The sequence below is a fragment of the Peromyscus maniculatus genome, chromosome 5 (genome assembly GCF_049852395.1).
Source record: "Peromyscus maniculatus bairdii isolate BWxNUB_F1_BW_parent chromosome 5, HU_Pman_BW_mat_3.1, whole genome shotgun sequence".
Taxonomy (NCBI): domain Eukaryota; kingdom Metazoa; phylum Chordata; class Mammalia; order Rodentia; family Cricetidae; genus Peromyscus; species Peromyscus maniculatus.
This window is the reverse complement of record NC_134856.1, coordinates 137879620-137899318: the sequence shown is the minus strand read 5'-3', so window position 1 is coordinate 137899318 and position 19699 is coordinate 137879620. Positions and strand designations below refer to the sequence as shown.

The following is a 19699-nucleotide window of genomic DNA, read 5'->3' as shown; positions in this document are numbered from 1 at the left end:
CACTGTTCATTACTGAAGGAAGTCAGGACAGGAACTCAAAGAGAGCAGGAACCTGGAGGCAGGAGCTGATGCAGAGGCCATGGAGCGGTGCTGCTTACTGGCTTGCTCCCCATGACCTGCTCAGCCTGTTTTCTTATAGAACTCAGAACCACTAGCCCAGGGATGGGAACACTCACAATGGGCTGTGTCCTCCCCTATCAATCACTATCTAAGAAGATGCCTTACAGCCTGATCTTATGAGGGTATTTTCTCAATTGAGGTTCCCTCCTTTCAGGTAACTCTAGTTTGCATGTCAAGTTGACACAATACCAGCCAGCACAACACTATATTCATTTATAAAATTTTCACAGTAAAACCAATTATTTTATATGCTGATTTTAAAAAGTATTTCATATTAGTTTCTGCTTTCTTTAAAAAAGACCTTCAACAATTTATGCACTGATTATATAGCTTATACAATTCTAATACAAGCTTTGAAATTTCAATGCACATGCCAAATTGGATGAGCCACAACTTTTGATAAGCCACAAGTATAAATACAATTAATTTAGCACCTGCTGCGAGATATTTGATTATACTGTGTAAAGATATGTCGCTGTATTTGGTTTAATAAAAAGCTGAATGGCCAATAGCCAGGCAGGAGGTAAAGGTGGGACTTTCAGACAGAGAGGTCTCAGGGAATAAGAAAAGCAGAGTTGCCATCCAGATGCAGAGGAAACCAGACATTCAGGAAGAGAGGTAAAAGCCACAAGCGATGGGACAGCACATAGACTAATAGAAATGGGTTAATTTAAGTTATAAGAGCTAGTTAGAAACAAGCCTAAGCTAAAGCTGAGATTTCATAATTAGTAAGTCTCTGTGTCATGATTTGGGGGCTGGCAGTACAAAAAAGCCTGCTGCAAACACCATCCTATTATCATGAAGACACTGCTATTTCCAGTTACTTTCTAATTGTGAATAAAGACATATTTCACGACTTGAGAACAGTCTAGAACATAGAATTTTTGCCACATGATGCTCACTGTAAAGATTTTTGCTCAGTGTACTGATATATAGAAGGAACACAAAAGCCTAGGACCCAACCAAACAGCACAGACTAAGAATATTCTGAGAGATAAAAAGAGAGTATCCCAAAGAACTCGCTTATTAGAAAAAAGACTTTCATGCTTGTGGCTACAATTTCTAAAAGAGAATGGGGAAGTGTTGTCTCCAAGGATTACTTGTGAACCACCTGTAAAGTTCGTGGGGGTGAAAGAGCAATTCTCTGAGAAAGGAGAACCAGGAATTGGTACTCTTTACTTCGAACAAGCTGATTGGGCTGTGTGGAGCACAGAAAGCTAAGGATGCTCACTGCTCAAAAATGCTGAGTAATAGCAAAAGCTAACCTCTGTGCCAGGCACTGCACTAACTGAGTGTAACTTACAGCTTTAGCCTCACTGTAATGCTATACACAAGCAGCTGCTGTCATCTGCATTTTCTAGGGAACACAACTGAAAGATGCACTCAGGGAATGGAAGATACAAACACAAGATGTTTGGCAAGAAGTCATGTACTCTATGCTCTCTTGTAAGCCTACATGCTGAGTTGATAGAAAGCCAAAGTCAAGATCTTTTATGGAGGAACCTTAGACACCTTCCAGTCCAAGAACTGATAGCATCCTCAATCCTCAATGTGGATAGCAAAGACCTAATTACTTCAGTGTTCTGCTTATTAAAAATGGTGCTTTCATATGGGTGTGACACTTCCAGACAATAAGTAGCTGCCCATTGAACAAATGCCTCTCTACATATAAGTAAGGCACTCTGATAACAAGACCTCTGATGGCTGCATCCTTCATAAAGTACTAACTTTCATCTGAAATGATGCTGATCTTTCTTCAGCATTTCTATTATTTCTATAAAATATTTAGTTCACTGCCCTTTCTTCTCTTGGCCCCTCCTACTCCTCTGTTTTCCTTCATAGATGAAAATAAAACTTTATTCATCATTGGTACATATTAATATGTTTTCAGTGAAATTATTAGGGATAGAAAAAGGATAGTTTATCTCAGAATATCATGAAAATATACTAATGGCTATTTATTAAAAAACAATCATCTCTATGACTAGCAATTAAAGTCATAACTTCTTAATAACTTTTTAAGTTAAGAAGGTCTTGTTCCATATTGACTCACTAGTCATGATGAGGATGTCACAGTGATACATTCAACTTTGTGGCTGTGTAAGACATTTCTGCTAGCTTCACATATATTGTTCTATGCATCAGTAATATTAAAGAGTTAAAAAATTAGCATTTTATTCAAATGATTAAGCCCACTTGTTTGAGTCTAATGAAAAATTAAAATCCTATATCCTTTAGAACCATAAATATTTTAAAGAAAAATATCCTAATTTTAAGAAAAATTTCTTTTAGAAAAGTATTTTATTTAAGAAAACCATCATTAATATTGGAAAGTTTGTGTGGAGGCTTACAGAATAAAATTAATTTGTCATCAATCTTAGGAAGTTTTTCCTAGAGGAATTCCCTAACTTCTTTTGAACAAAGAAGGGAGAGAAATATTTAAATGTGTCTACTACTGCAGGAAATGCCAACTCTCTTGGGTACTTTGCATATGTTATTTCAGTTAATTATCACCATAACAATTGATAAAGGGCACCATTAACCCCACTATCACCCGCAATTTGCATATGAAGGAGCTAAGATTCAAGGAAGTTAACTATTTACTATTTTCAAGGTCATATAGTTAATAAGTAAATTAACATCCTAGGCTCTTTCTCCACATCTCCAGGGAAAATGCTAGTGGCATACTGATGAGTCAGTGTGATCTGATTTGCATATAAAGCTAGAATGGAAGTGTGCAAAGCCCACCAGAAGCCAACATTTTCATGTTATGTGTTGCATTTGCACATAGAGGCACTTTTTATAGGGTGGCAGTTATTGCTGATCCTTGAGTTGGTGTCAGAGAATAAACACCCTGAGTCAGCAGCCCAAATAGACCCTGGAAACTGCCACAGCATTTCAGGTAAGGATATTTCTCTCCCATGATGTCATCAAGATACCTTGGTGTTTAAGAATCATAGACCATTGGAAAGAATGGGGACTATCAGAGAAATGGACTTGTACACTGGGAATTTCCTTTCAAAATATGGGAAGTTACATATAAAGTTAGTCATCGTAAAGTATCTTTTACTAATGTCAGATGATCCTAGGAAATACTAAAAGATCAAAAAAAAAAAAAAAGGGCAAGTTAGAGAATGCACCACTTTCAGAAGAGAAAGTGGGTGTGTCTTTAGGATTACAAAAGGTTTTAGTTTTCTTCTTAATCTCCACCCCACCTGTGTAAATACCTACAAACCAACAGGTAGAAGTCAACCCATTCCCCAATTTTCACTTCTTTAAGCCCATGAAGACTCTTCATTTTGCTTTACATAACTGAAGTGATGTATGTGATTGTGTGTGTGTGTGTGTGTGTGTGTGTGAGTGTATGTGTGAGTGAGTGAGTGTGTGAGTGTGTTACGCACTGCTCTAGGAGGAGGGGCAGGAAGAAACCCTGAGGGGGGCCGTGGTAGAAAAACAGAGTTACTCTCTCCCTTTCAAAGCTACGTCTGGAAAAGGGGTGGGGACTATACCAGCCCATCATCACGCTGCATGCCAGTCTCACACACGGATGCTTCTCCTTCACATTCTCTGGGAAATTTCCCCCAGATTAGGAAAAGGACAGGAAGGCAAACCGGCCACAAAAGGCGAGTTTTCACCATCACCACACAAAGGAAAGCAGAGCGCGCTTCCACACAGCAACTCCGCTCTCTGGAGCAGGTCTCGACTTCAGCACCACGGAGAGCAGCACCTCCTCCTCGGCCACCCATGGGGAGCCAGATCCCCGAGACTCAGCGCAGGATTTGGGTCATCTAGAGGAGGGACAAACCTGCGTATTCTACTCTCGATGTAAGTGGCTATGATGGTTGGTTTATATTGATTTTCTCAGTAGAGACTGCTTTCTCCCTGAAACATGGAATTGAACTTTTATTTATTAGCCTTTCGGAGACATGGCTTAGATCTGAGGATCTAAGTCTGGAGCTGAAATCTTACCTACTGAGTTGGTGGATTATTTTCCCCCTTTATCGCATGTCCAAGTTTACAAGCCATTTAGAAATAGGAGACCCAGTCTGGTATCCTGACCCTTTCGTGCTGGAGTAGTACAGTTCTATTCCTAGAAGAGAGCATGTGTGTTGTCTCGGCTTCTGCACAACTAAGAGCGTCTCTGGTTTGATTTTAATATAAATATGGAGTTGGGAGGAGAACCGTAGCTACATTATAAGAGACTATCACCATTAAAAAAAACTACAGGTGGTGATTTTTCAAAAGGTTGTTTTTTTCTGTTTTCTTTCTTTTTTTTCTTTCTTTCTTTTTTTTTCTTGTTACAAGTAAGGTCTTGGTGGTATGTTTCCTTTAGGCATTCATTTCAAATAACAACTATGCTTTTTTTTTAAAAAAAAAAAAGAGATGTAAATCTGGGCAGGGCTTAGGGCATAAGCTTTGACACTAGAGATCACAGAGTCTCCCATTTAAGTTCAAGCTGTAAATTCACTTATGTAAGGCTGAGTAGCTATAACCAAGATGCTGTGCCATTAATTGTCATTTAATGGATTCAGGGTAGGTCTGGAAAAGGCAATAATGACTGACCCTGTCTGGTCACAGTCAGTAAATTTTTGCCTCAGAATGCCACCTGCTGGTTGGTCCTCTTTCTAAAGCATTGGGCACACATCAAATTTATGAATGAATTCACATAAAATCCAGAATATCTATTATGGATATCAAACAAATCCACTCCATAAAATCGACCATACAGTAACTTTCCAAGCTTCTGTGTCACAGCGCAATTTCATATTGACTTCCCCAAACATTTGCTCTTTAGTTAAAAGTGTGTAGACCAGCCAACTCCTTTAGGCAGTAATTAACCCAGAAAAAAAAATCAGAACTATGTGGTGCCTCATTGTAGCTAATTTCGGAATGCATATGGTATCTTGGATGAGAACTACCAGGAGCTGTTGCCTATGATAAACAGTCATCCCCCCTCCTCTGGTAAACAAGTCATGGGTTTCTCTTTTGGTTCCTTCCAGACTCTTCTCACAGAGGTAGAGGAACCCACAGAGGATTGTGCACATTTATTTCATCCCCAAACTAGTTTTAACATTATTTGAGCTGGTTATTTCAGCTCTACCTGGAACTGTGTAAAATATGAGAAATAGACATCTAGTTTCATATCCTCTGCAGTCTAAATAGAAAAATGAGGATTTAAAAAAACAAAACAAAACAAAGACAACGTGCAAAGTACTAGTTGATTGCTAATCCATTTTGTAGATACTAGGAATAAGTTCTTCCCAAATGATGTTATTTTTGTGAAAATGAATTACTAATGGAAGCATTTGACATTCAGGAATACTAGGTGATACTTTCCAATCCAAGACAAAATGGAAACCCATCCCTTCTTAGCAGAACTGTAGAGTAGACCTTACTATAAGTAGTATGAACAACAGGGGTGGTCTGCTTGTCCCTTGTAGGGCCTGGCTGCAAAATAGATGAACTCACATACACAGTAGAGTAACTAAGCAGGTATCTGTTTTCTTTTACTCGGTATTCAAACTTCACTCTCACTAACTTAGGCCCAAACCCAAATGCCTTAGATCCATAATTAATGCACTAAGTTTGATGATATTCAATGACACATGAAGACTTGCTGGCTACAACAGAATTTATATGCATTTTTTCACCTCAACTTCAACATGTTGGGAAGATGAAACTCAGAAATAAATGAGATACCTTTGGAAATCCACAACAAATTTCAGGAGTATGGTGAAAAAATGGCAATGTTTCAGTTTTCTGTTCTAGTCATTCAGAACTTATAGATAGAACTTTTGATATTAGCTGCTTCTTCTACCAAACCATTAGTGTCATTTACAGCAGAGATAATCCCTTAGAGCTCATTTCCTTCAGAATTGGTACCTTATTTTTGGAGTTCTCAGTGAGAAACAAGAAATAATAACTATAGGACTATCTGGATCCTGTATGTGTAAGGTAGTGGATACTGGTAGCCATCAATACCAGAGCTTTATCTTTTAAATAAAATTAAAGACTAGTCCAGATCAAGTATTTGAGAATTGACCTATCTGACTATGTACTGCGTCCTATACATTGGGAACACTGGATACCAGGTACACATGCACTATATAAATGAGCAATCCCTTGCCAACAAGGTTCCTGCGCCCTAATAGGAATGTTTACATACTGAATAAACATAGAAAAATGCAAGAGGCATGTGCATGATAACACCATACCAGCTGAATGCAAGCACTAAGAAATCCAACAGAGCACACACCTAACAGAGGGTATTGTGTCCACACCTTAAATACCTTAGGATACGCAGCTAATGCATATCCCAGCTAATGTACTGAAGCCTCATTTCCTCGTTTGCTAAATAGGGATGGAAATAGCACCTATATAATATCATACTTTCTTAGAACTTAAAATGTTGATTCTTGTAAAGTAATCAGCCTAAAGGCTAACATGTGGTTAATGCTGATGTATATTAATTGTTATGATTGAACAGTCATTTAGGAAGATAGCTAAGCTTATCATATGATAATTTACAACAGTAATTTATATGAAGCACTTGACATGGTAATTGGCACATGGTAAATGTATGCGTGTTTACCATCTCTATAGTTCACAGCCATTTGAAACAATAGCTGATTGTATCAGCATAGATTAAGTGTACCTGTGCATAAGGTTTTGATCATCACAGTTTAGGACACTTGCTACAAGTGTTATTTAATCTTCAGTGAATACTGACAAAAGCGCTGAGGTTTTGGAGAAGACTCCATGGTATTGGCTCGTCCCTTACTTTGTGGACTAAAACTCAGAGCATGTTCATTAGGAGAGGAAGCACAGGCCCAAGCTGGCTTCCATGGGCGCCTGATCTGAATTCTGGATTTTGTTTGGTTCTGCATCCAGCTGGGGACTGTTACAGACTGAATTGATTTCAGGCTTGGATGATCTGTACAGAGACCTTTGGTGCATGTAGCAATGTTAGAAAGGAAGGAAAAAGACAACATATCTCACAAAAGACCTTCTTAAGTGCCTTTTCTTCATTGGTAATTAAGATCAACCCTAACTCCAAATCCATACCCCTGTGCAGCTGGACTTAGTTAGGGTGCAAGACTGCTACCTTGGTGGTTTACTCACATCTGGCTTCCTTCAGACTGGCTGATGCTTTGGTAAGAGCAGCTTGATAAAAATAGTTTATTAATCATTCCTCCTCTCAGATGGTTTTGTCTCCTCTGGAGTTCTTCTCAATGACACCAGTGTCAATGTATGCATTCTGGAAAATGAAAACCACAGTATCTTAGCTGGGATGTTCAGATCACTCATCTCAATAGCATGTGTAGATAAGAGGCGTCTGTGTGCAAAGTTCATTTCTAAGGAACACATTAAAGACAACCAGATGTCAGCTGCACTGAGGGGCAGCCCTTTCCCTCATGGGCCCTACACCTGGGATGGGGTCTGGCAGGACAACACATTGAGTTCTCAAGCTTGAGCCCAACCACCATCCACTGTGGCCTGAGTGACTTTGTGATAGGCTGTCTTTTGTGGATTCTGTCCAACCCACGTGGTACACATATCTCAAAGTCTAAATACTGCAGTATCAAGATTAAGTGGCAAAGACATTGAAGTTATATATATTCATAAGTGTACAGAGGTTTAAAAAGACCACCATGAGAAGAGTGTTAGGACAGGGGTTGGTGAGGCTTGAGGGCTCAACCAGTATTTGAGTCCTTTCCAGGTCTGCTGTGAAGCCCTCCTGTTAGAAGCGATCACACTGAGTAGCATATCCCATGTTATGTGTTGCTAGCCATACATGACCTGAAGCCTTGTAAGATCTCATTTTTAATTCCAAGTTCAACTAGAAAAAGAAGAGAACTGATGATTTTTGAACATCCAAATGCACCTCAAAGCTGAGGCTTTAAAGGCTGTGAAAAACAGGCTTCTTTATTGCCTTATATCAGCTTTCAAGGTCATTTGGAAAAAATGCATGGCTACCAAGGACAGCAAGGATGTCAAATCCCAGCCATGACTCACATACATGTTCACATGTGCATGCCCCCCTCACATACACAGAGTATAATTATTATAGAAACATCATATGCTACCAATCCTTATTGCCCTGAGATTCAGACTTTTTATTTCACCTATTTCAGTCTGTTCATTTAAAAGACGAGCACATTAATGTTTTGACTTTTTTCTTTTGTTTTGTTTTGATAATGAGAGAAATGAACAGAAGGCATGTGAGTGTTCTTTAAGTTTGTAGGCTTCGATGTCTATAATATTCATAGAGTCTGACTTTAGATTGGGTATTTCTGTGTTCCCTGCAAAGTGTTCTCTGCTCTGACTTGGTTCAGTGGTTATTCCATTTCCTTTGAATTTACTCCCCAAGGCTTCTGGCTATATAATAGCTTGGTACCCTTGACCTTGCAGTCTGAACTACTGTCCCTCTTGGACATACCTCTAATGGAATGGGGAGAGAGAATCAAGTGTCATGCTTTCTTTTTTGAAGACAGCTGCTACTTCATCCCTAACACACAGCTCACATGTTCTTGATAGGACGGCTGTGCCCAGGGTTGCATTGTGATGACTAAGTCCGGACAGATGCTCCTGAGAGGGACAGAAATGTGTCTTGGAACAGGCTGCATAATTCTATGAGAAAATTACTCTTCTGTGGTTTCAATTTCCACAATGTCTGTGTGTTAGTGTGCCCAGATGACAGGCCCCAAAAGCAAGCTCATTCAAGCCTGGATGAGGGTCAGGGGAGACAAAGGAGGTGACAGTTCTCCCCCTCCCAAAGTGCCTGTAGTAATAAACCTGTACACTATTTGTGACTCTCTCTCTTCTGGAATGATTGCTCTGGGATCCCCTCCTGGGATCTGCCTTTTGCAGGAGGGAGCAGCCTTCTCTGTGAAATGATGGCACTTTGGGAAGAAAGGGCTCAGAAGAAGCTTGTAAACTTGAACCCTGACACTCTTTCCTCTGCATTCTTTTACCAAAGCACACTTTCGAATGAGGCAGCTTGGATTCTCTTCCTGAATCAGCAGGGCTCACCAGACAGGATTGATAGCCTGGAGCTGTCTCAGAGGGGGTTTCCCATGACTACCTCTTTCAGTTTTTGCAGATGAAAGAGCTGCCCCACCTTGTGGTACAGTGGCTTTCCCAAGGGGAGTGTGACCCAGTTCCAGGCAGGATTTAGCATACCAAGCTCTGACCCCTGGTGCTCTACAGCAGAGACCAGGCCCCAAGGAACTGGAGCAGGTCATAGGTTAAATGAGCAGGAAAATAACAGAGCTCAAAATTCCAAAGTCTGCCCAGGCACTAAACACCAAATTTGATTTAAAAGCTTATTTCTCCAGACAGCTTGAGTGAAGAACCAAGCATGCTGCATGCTGCAGACACCATCAGGAATAGCAAGATGGTTCTCTGGGGCCGTGGGAAACGCTTGGGTACTCACTCTGAAACAGATACTCTCTGGGTTATGCTATCCTGAATCATTTAGACAAGATGAATGAGAACAGATAGGAAAAGGAGAAATCAGGCAGGAATAACTCGGGGGACAGGAAAATTCAGTGGTGGCCTGGAGGTACATGTGGTCTAACCCCTCTATTTTACATAATCTGGTACCTAGAAACTGGGTACCCATTCAAAGTCTTGAGGCCAGCTGACAAGGCCTGATTCGAGCTCTAATTACATTATGGCCTTCCTAGTTTGTTATCTTAAATTTTTGTCAAGGGCCAGTGAGATGGCTCAGTAGATAAGGCCTTTCTCAGCAAGCCTGACACTTGAGAGTCTGATGCCTGGGACTCACACAGTCGGAGAAAAGCCAAATCCTTCAAGTTACCCTGTCCTCCAAACGTGTGGTCCCTCCCTCGCCCACCCCTCCCCCCCCCACACACACACAAACAGACAAAAGTAAAGAAAAGGCAAAAACCTTTGGCAAAGCCAAGAAGCCTCAAGACAGCCAGTGCCGTGTGGGAGTCAATAAAGGACGTTCAGGTCCTCTTCTGTGGGCACATCTGAGGATAAAGTGCCTTTGCTGTTGCTTTGATGGAGGAATTCCACACGCTGCTGTACTTACGCACACTCAGCACTGCCCCGGGACATGATAGGTTCTCAGGGAACGTTACCCACTATGACCAGCAGATTCGTATTAACCTCCACTCTGTGCTACAAGGGAAAGAGCAACTTATAAGTAAGCATGGCATGTAAGCTGAGCTGTTCCTTCTCCTGGAAGATTGAATGCAGGTTGAACTGAATCCAGTCTTAAGGAGATGTGGCTGACTTCCTTAGGAGGCTGATCCCTGGCTTTCACAAGAAGCAAGATCTCCAGTCCTGCTTCCGGGCACACCTTGCCTTTGAGCAGGTGCCTGTTTGCCTGAGAACCAGTGGACAAGGCCCACATAGAGATTGTCAGCAAATGCAGGAACAGTCCTGTGTGCGCATGCTTGCAGCCTAGTGCAGCTGAACCGCAGTGTCAGACCTCAGTGGAGGGTGAGAAATGGGAACTAAAGGCAGCATTAACCATGAGGCTGGTTCCACTGAACCAGCCATCGAATCTAGGCATGGCGAGAGACAGGAAAGGGCAGCTGAGGCCAGTGGTGAGAAGGCTCTAGGCTCTACTCTAGGCTCTACGGGCACCTTACACCCACACTGTGGCACACGAAACTCTGTCCACACTGTACAGGCAAGAAAACAAGAATGCAGAGAGGTTGGGGGAATAAAAATGGACAACCCACCTATTTCCCCACAGCCCTGCTGCGCACGCATGCACGCACGCACGCACGCACGCACCACTTCCTGTCACAGGGCTTCTCAACCACCCCTCTAATCCCAGGGACAGTAAGTCAGTCAGTATTCTTCCAGCTGAAAATAAAACAAAACAAAACAAAAACAAACAAGAACAGTACTTCAGGCAATTCAGCTAGTCTAGATGTCAGTGTTAAAGACAGTGTCTAGCAGGATTCCAATCACGATATTCTGAACTCAGTTTTTGTTTGTCCTTCCGAAGTCCTCAGATCCCCCAGAGAAGTAACCGAGCTTCTTTGCCCTTGTCCTTCAGGTTGGGGAGCAACACCTTCAAAAACATGCAGCGCAGGCACACCACCTTGAGGGAGAAGGGGCGCCGCCAGGCCATCCGGGGTCCTGCCTACATGTTCAACGAGAAGGGCACCAGCCTGACGCCTGAGGAGGAGCGCTTCCTGGACTCGGCTGAATATGGCAACATACCAGTGGTCAGGAAAATGCTGGAGGAGTCCAAGACCCTCAATTTCAACTGTGTGGACTATATGGGGCAGAACGCACTGCAGCTGGCCGTGGGTAATGAGCACCTGGAGGTCACGGAACTGCTGCTGAAGAAGGAGAACCTGGCACGTGTGGGCGATGCGCTGCTGCTGGCCATCAGCAAGGGCTATGTGCGCATTGTGGAGGCCATCCTCAACCATCCAGCCTTTGCGCAGGGTCAGCGCCTGACGCTCAGCCCGCTGGAGCAGGAGCTGCGGGACGATGACTTCTACGCCTATGACGAGGATGGCACACGCTTCTCCCACGATATCACGCCCATCATCCTGGCGGCACACTGCCAGGAGTATGAGATCGTGCACATCCTGCTGCTCAAGGGTGCGCGCATCGAGCGGCCTCATGACTACTTCTGCAAGTGCAATGAATGCACGGAGAAGCAGCGCAAGGACTCCTTTAGCCACTCGCGCTCACGCATGAATGCCTACAAAGGACTGGCCAGCGCTGCCTACCTGTCCCTGTCTAGTGAAGACCCTGTCCTCACTGCGCTGGAGCTAAGCAATGAGTTAGCCAGACTGGCCAACATTGAAACTGAATTCAAGGTAACCCTCCACTCACCATCCTGTGGGCAGGTGGCCTGGGGGCCCTACCACTGTACCCAATAGCAAAATGGGTTGTGCACCCATCTAAAGAGGGGTGAAAGACTTTGGGTTCTTGTCTTTGGGGTTCACAGTGGGGAAGGGTGGGTCATACAATCGGCTTCAGAATGACCATGAAAAGAATTTCAACTTTTGAAAGGATTTTGAGATAGAATCTTGTTGTGTACACCAGGCTAGCCTCCTAATTCCCCTGTCTCAGTCTCCGTGGGACTAGGCTTACGAGTATGTGGCACCGTACCAGGCAGGGTCAGTCTTTCTTAAATCCAGTGACATCTGGCTGTTGTTCTGTCAATCAGCTGTGGCAGAAGTGCATGAGAGAGAAAATCAAACTCTTCTTAGATAAAGGTTGAGTTGGTCACTCCAGTGAATTAGGTCCAGGGTTGTCCCAGAATTCAGCCGCCTTGAGAACACCTCGGCCTCCCACCCCAAGGGCTTTCCTGAAGAGTAAACTTACACTTTCACTGTCAACCGACATTCGCCCCAAAAGAGAAGACTGGGCCCAGGTGTAAGAATCTCTTTTGACAGAGTGTTTAATAAGAAGGGCAAACATTCATTACGTACTTGCTGCATGCCAATTACTCACCTGGCTTACCTGTGAAACCTTGTTTAACCTCAACAACCACGTGTCAAGGGTACAGCACCCTATTTTGCATGACAGCACAGGGCTGAAAGCACACAGCCCAGGGAGCAGCCAGACCCCAAGCCTACTCCTAACCACTGCAGCTAGCAAGTACCTGAGCCTTGTCCATGGTCTCCAGCTTCCCGTTTCTCTTGCTTTACAGAAAGGATGAAGGGGGTGTGGCCAGGAGAGTGGAAACCACAGCTAGACTCAGTCTATCTCATTTTGTCACTTGCTAAGAGCATACTGTGTGCTGGGTGCCATGGGAATACAAGGAGGTGTCACACACAGAGCTGGCAATCAAGCTGAAGAAAGATGTCACATACAAGTGAATAATTCATTGTCCAAAAGAGGTGTCCCTGCATGGGGTACAGGGAGTCTCTGGCCAGGACTCAAGGGAGGAGCTGCAGTAGGACTGGGCCCAGATGAGACAGGTGAAGGTGAGATCTAGAATGGTCCAAAGGAGGGAGGGGCCAGAGAAGAAGTTCCCTGTGACTGCGCTTCCTGGGGGGAGGGGTACAGCGGGGGAGGGGGGGTACAAAGAGGTATGGTGTGGGGATGAATGTGGGCAGAACAGAGCCCTCAGGACCCTGCTCATCAGTCTGAGCACTTTGCATGTTATCCTGTAGGAAATAAAAAGCCACTAAAAACTTACAGTGAAGGGACTCCAACAATGACAGCTAGAGATCTGGAAATTTGTTTGACAGGAAAAAAAGATGAATTAGAGGGTGCAGATGGAACTAGAGACAGAGGCAATCTGGTTATGCAATGTGAGACCAAAGACGCCTGTCTACTGGGAGAAGCTTGTCCCATAAGCCAGGGGTAGCTGAGCTCTTCTAATAGGAGGTGAAGGCCCCAGGCTGTGACAAGGCCACGGGCTGTGACAACGGAGTCCTGTAATTGTGCTTATTTTATTCCATCTGTTCTGACTCAGCCCTGTCCACTGGACCGGAGCTACTTCCAAGATCCTAGATTGCTCTTGGCCTCATTTGGACAGAGGTGCATAACCCAGAGAAGCTCCCAAGAAACAGCTGTTGCCTCTTTCCTTGTCTGTCCAGTAACCTCAGTCTCCTGAGGCCAAGGACAGCCCAGCAAAGGCCGGTGGAGCTTTGCTTGTTGCCCAGCATTGAGTGTGGCAGGAACAGCTAAGCCAATTAACTCAGATATTAATTCTGGCCAAAGGTGGAAAGGCAAGCAAAAAGGAAAAAAAATTGTTATTGGATCAGATTATCTGGATAATTGCATGGGTCTCTACTTATCTCACACCTGAGAGCGTGCCGACCTAAATAAAGCAATGCTAGACGAACATTTGGAAATACATCTGAGGCATTTGTTTCTATTAGTGAAATCTGAAGTCTGGCATACTTCAATATACATAATGTCCAAATGTGGATGATTTTTGAAAATATCTTTTGAAAGCAAATATGGTATTTGATCTCAAAAGTAAATAATGAAAATTGTGGACAATTAAGAAAGGCTATGAAGAGTGAGAAACATTTTCTACAATGCAGTGGTTCACTCTGAGTGAAGAACTAGCTGAAGGACATTTACTGGCTATTAACACCCTCCTAGTTAGCACACATGAAATAATGCATTCCAGAATGCAGATAAATGGCCCATTATAAATTAACCTAACTGATCCTTTAGAGCTTACTGCTCATCCACCCGCCTCTGCACATGCATCCCCAGCACCATAAATCTCACAGAGCAGCTTCGCAGAAAGTCTGATTGCAACAAGAGGAAAAAGAACATGTAAGCTCATTCTGCAAAGCCCTTGATGAGTCTGTTCTGTTTTCAAGGGACTACGTGTTACTGTTTAGGTAGCCACTTTATAAATATGACCAGATGTCACCAATTACATAGAGATATCAATGGATCACTGGAAATATGTCATATGTCACCCTTCATGTCCTTTACAACATTCTAGAGTGACTTCTCCTAGGCAGGAAACATTATACTTAATAAGCCTGAATTCAGTTGCCTTGGCTGTTGTTTTTGGAGTCATTGTAATTTATTAACAGAATCAAGTATAGTAATGAGTAAGAAGTATAACCAATGTCAAGGTCTCAAGGTAAATTGTAGTTGAAGTCAGATGCAACAAGCCATTCATTATTTTGGTGAGGATGTATGTAATCACACAGCCACTCAAGGATTGTCTTAAGTCTACTTATCTTGGATCTAGAAAGGTATTAAAATTTGATAGAGTCACTCGAGCCAATAGTTCCTCAGATGGGACCTGGTGAATTAGTAGGCATTCTTAAAATACTTGATGAAGAGAATGAAGGAATTCCCCAAAGGAAAAATCATTCTAGCTACTGAGGCATATGATTACTTGGTATGTGGTTTAACCTTCTCATACGTGTGCGTTTATAATAGGAGGCATTTGATATGCATTGTAAATTTGGATAGTTCTAACAATGGCACAAGCTTTTATTCTAGTTTACATTCTGTTGCTGTGATAAACATGATGACCAGAAGCAATATGGGGAGAATAGGGCTGTATCAGCTTACTGGTCACAGTCCGTTATCAAGGGAAGCCAAGAGAGGAACTCCAGGCAGGAACCAGGGTCAGGAACTGAAGCAGAGACCCTAGAGGAATCTTGCTTCTGGCTTGCTCTCCCTGGCTTTCTCAGCTACCTGTTTTATACAGCCCAGGATGCATGATGCCACTCACAGTGGGCTGGACCCTCCCACATCTATCATTAATCATGAAAATGCCCCACAGACAAACCCACATGCCAATCTGATGGACACAGTTCTTCAAGTGAGGTTCCCTCTTCCCAGTCACTCTAATTTGTGTCAAGTTACAAAAACTAACCAGCCAGCACAGTGGAGGAATAAAGCCCACACATAAATAACTGGGGATTGACTATATGCTATCCTGTGTGGCACGTGGAAGGCAAAAGGTGTCAGTATGTGTGTGTGCATGTGCGTGTGCGTGCGTGCGTGCGTGCGTGCGTGTGTGTGTGTGTGCGTGTGCATGTGTGTGTGCGTGTGTGTGTGTGTGTGTGTGTGTGTGTGTTTGTGTGTGTGTTTTCCTGGCTTTCCTTGAAGTGGGTCTTGGAGACAGTGTTGCCTGATGGAATGGGAAGCTGGGAGGAGACAACCACTGAATGACGTCAGGGCTTTGGAAGGATGGGAGGCAGTGTAGATACCAGGACCTTCTTGCTCCTTCACATTTTGCTACCATTTAGGAGCATCTATGTTGCTAAGTGGCCTGTCAATGTGTCTGTCGGTCCTGAAGACGGGCAAAGCCGACACTAAGGAAGCTTTTCCTTTTGGTACAGTGCCAGCTCAGAGGCATCCCGTGCTTCAGCCTAGAGCTCGGCAGGGAAGAGTAGGAGGCAAGGAGATCAAACTGTAGCCTCATCTTGTTAGAGTGTTAATGACCTTTCGGTGCATCAATGGATTCTTAACCACACGTATTATGAAAAACAGATGATGAATTATGTATCGATGTTTGTGCTGTCATTTTAAGATCCATTTAAAAAAGCCTCTCTGGGCCTAAAATACCTCAAATTAAAAATGCAAATAATGATAAATCAGGCCGATTTACCACCTGCTGTGACGCAGGCAAGCCCACTGAGGAAGGTAAGGATGTTGAGATGATAGTCTGCAATCTGCTGGGAAACTTCTCAAAGGGACAAGGAAAAGAAGAAAGCACTGTCTGTCTCCTGATGCCAAGAGTCCAGAGGACATTTAAACTGTGGCCAGCTGGAGCCTGGGAGCCCAGAAGCTGGGTAAAGGCCCAGCCTGGGCCTGAGACAGAGAGGAAAGCTGAGCAAGCCTCCAGTGTTGGAGTCAATTTCTCACATGCTTTGGATTTTTAAATTGTATAAACCAACACCCTAGGAAAACACATTTCCTTGAAGCTGGCTGGTAGTATAAACAGATGTCTGTTTAATATGCAGGGAACAGCTTGAAAATTGTTTCGTTTTCCACTGGGGAAATATTTTTTAAGCTGTGAAGGCTGCAGGTGTTAAAGGGAAGGTGTTCTTTGTGGGTGGGGTATGTGTGGAAGAGAATCTGGCAGAAAAGTTCCCAATATCATCCCCGATACCCCTGGGGATCTGAGGTGCCACACCAGGCCTGTACGAGAACGTCTGATGATGTACAATCTGAGCAGAGAGGAGAAAGATCTCAGGTGTCTATCAATGCGCTGGCCCTCAGTAAAAACAGACAGGTGTGGTCCCACACGCTGCACGAGTAGTCCCAGCACATTCAGGGAAGGTGCAGTCGGAATGTGTGTGTCTGTTGGCATTCTACTCCTGGGCGTGCTCACAGGCCCCTGCACTTGAGAGCAAGATCTAGGGAGTGGCTTAGTGTGAGAAATAAGAAAAAGATAACTAACTCCCTTCGGCCGTGGTCTTTGTCCATTTTACTCGCTGAGTGTCTGGAGGAGCAGTTCCACAGAGCATGCGCTAATGAGGCAGCATCACAGGAAATCAGCTCCTCAGTGTGCCTTTTAATGACAGTCGTTCACTCAACAGCACCTAAAGTTAGAAGCCGCTGCTCTTCTAGGTTTGTGATGTCGGGGCATCAGGGACAGGAGAATGTGTAGGTTGGGTGACAGGTATTTGATTAGGATAAAGAAGGCCACTCCACTCAGGAGAGTATGGGAAGGGAGGCTCCAGTGGGCACCCAGAGGGCCATGCTTTATTTACTTCTTCAGTGCAGCGTAAGAGCCAAGAACTCGGTCCTGAAGTCAGACTGACCCACCTTCTATGTTCCACTAACCACATTGTTTCCAGCACCGACTGAAAGTTCATTTTCTTTTCTGAAAATGAGCGGGGGAAGGACTGGACACTTGTCTGGTGGATGCTGACTTTGCCACCTAAGCAGTCCCTCTCACTCTGAGATGTCCACCTTATGGTCATCAATCTGCAAAACGTCAGACATCTCTTCCCACTTGTCCAGAAAATCCTCACACCTGTTAGCTGCTCACCAAATACGACCTCAATGACAAGTAAACAAGCTGAGGGAACTTACTTCCCCTGAGGAGCTGGCAGTGTGGAGGAGGGCTCAGTGACATCAGAACATAGGGACATAAAGCTGTCTGCAGAGAGCCTGACACAGTGGACCAGCTGATGGAGGTCCCTGTGGTTTCCTGCTGACTCAGCACCACAGCTCTTCCTTCCAGTGAACACAGCTCACATTTCAGCACCTCCTTTTAGAGGGTCTCCCCAGTTTTAGCTAAGCCTCCCACACCCTTAGAGGATCTTTGCAGAACAAGAAAAAAAAATCTAGGCTATACATGTGAGTTTCATGATTAGAAATGAGCCAAGGGAGTATTTTCAATTGGAAAAGTTCAGACCACTGAAATTGGATAAGCTAAGAGTGCTGCTAAAATATTACTGTGAAAAGAAATTATGTGGGCTGGAAAAAGACAGCAAAGAGGAGGGAGGCGGAAGTGGGCAGGCAGCACCCCTACCAAACACACATAGATTATTTTTTGAAAAATATCTCCATGGAAAATATTCATCACACACACACACACACACACACACACACACACACACACACACACACACACACCATTTCCCGCAGAAGTGCAACTGTCAGTCTGAAATGTCAGAGATCTAAAGAAAATGGCGATGGTTCTTCAAGGAAATCAGCCAGTGAGAAGCGACACAAATTCAATCAAATGGATACACAAGGAGTTTTCTCTGAAAAGCAAAGGTCACAGCGCCACGCAAACTGATCATCTTACCTGCACGGACTGTCAGGATGCAGGCACATGTTTATTAGCAGTTGATTATTAGTGTTTTGTTAGCAGTCTATGCACATTTACATTAGATGTAAAAAAGTACATGCTGGATGGGAAAGAGACAGGATCTAGAGACTCAGGGATGACCTGTAGTTACTCTTTGAAAACTCAGCCTCTGCTCCTGAGACTGATGCACAGGCTATAGGCTGGGGGGGGGGGGGCAGAGATAAAGTGGTGGCATTGTCTGGGGAAGAGATGGGCATGCTTCCAAGAGGCACAGAAATAAGCCCAGCATTCCAAACTGTAAAGTGAAACTTGGTTAGTTAACTTGGTGGGGCAGCTGACTCTGTGTTGGGAGATGGTGCATGCTTAAAAATTTCTCCCAGAAGGCAATGCTTAACTAAAACCCAAGAGCATGAAAAAGAGTAATGGGAGACTAGAAGAGGAAAAGTGTTCCCAGACCAGAAAAGGCCATGAGCTAGCACACCACAGAAAAGAATAAAGAGGCTCCTTCCAAGAATGTTAACATCTTGGAATGAAGCTACTATGAGTTAAGGGAGATGAAGCAGGTGACAGGGATGCTGATGAGAACCACTGGGGCCCATGATGATGATGAGGCAGGGAACAGGGATGCTGATGAGAACCACTGGGGCCATGGTTGGAGCTGGGCCTGGCTGTCAGGTGGACAGTGAACCATCAGACAGACACTTCAGTAGGTGAGCGATTGGTTCATATCTGTAGCTCAGAAGGATCCAATCTTCTTGATGTAGAAAAGTGGCATGGGAGAACAGGCTAGAAAGTATTAGGAGACTGCCATTGATAGACACACTGTTCCCCGGAAGAGGGTGAATAGCATATGAGTGAAGTATGACCAGCACACCTCAGTGAGCAGGTGAGTCATCACAGACAGAAGAGCCACACGATGGAGGACACAGCTGCCTCTTGGACATCTTTGTCAGGAGTTTTTTCAGGGCCAAGATTTGGTCCCTGGGACCTCTCATTGCTGGGAGAGGCACAGGGAAGGGAGGCAGAGGAGAGTCAGCTCCTTGGCTTCTCCTCTAAGACAGAAACCCCATAGAGCAGGAGCAGGCTGGCCTGGAGAGGAGGAGCTGTGTTCCACAGCCCGCCACACTGGTGGGAAGCACGGGGATCATGGGCCTAGCAGAGAGCAGGCTCAGAAGTGATGGTTCCAGAACAGGGAGGAGCCCACTGCATTTTATCTTCCCGCTGGATCTTTCCAATTCTCAGGACACTTTGTCCCTCTGCTGTTTTCCTAGAGCAAACAAGCTTTTTGTTGAAGGAAGGTTTGAACCTTATCTCTGATTGGTATTAACCCACAGCTTGTACTAGACTACGGCAGTCTGAGAACCAGCCCAG

General features: G+C 44.0%; 1 protein-coding gene across 3 annotated transcripts in view; it reads left to right on the top strand.

Moving 5' to 3' along the window:
• Window positions 1-3646: 3646 nt before the first annotated feature.
• The window catches only part of Trpc7 (transient receptor potential cation channel subfamily C member 7), a 133597-nt gene continuing 117544 nt past the window's right edge, over window positions 3647-19699 (top strand). Inside the window, exons 1-2 of one of the 3 annotated variants that reach the window (XM_015995673.3) lie at window positions 3647-3945; window positions 11162-11939. In XM_015995673.3, the coding sequence (XP_015851159.2) occupies window positions 3668-3945; window positions 11162-11939 (1056 nt within the window). In that variant the 5' untranslated portion in view covers window positions 3647-3667. The remainder of the gene's footprint in view (window positions 3946-11161; window positions 11940-19699) is intronic. The other 2 variants (XM_042278569.2, XM_015995672.3) reach the window with 2 other exon arrangements.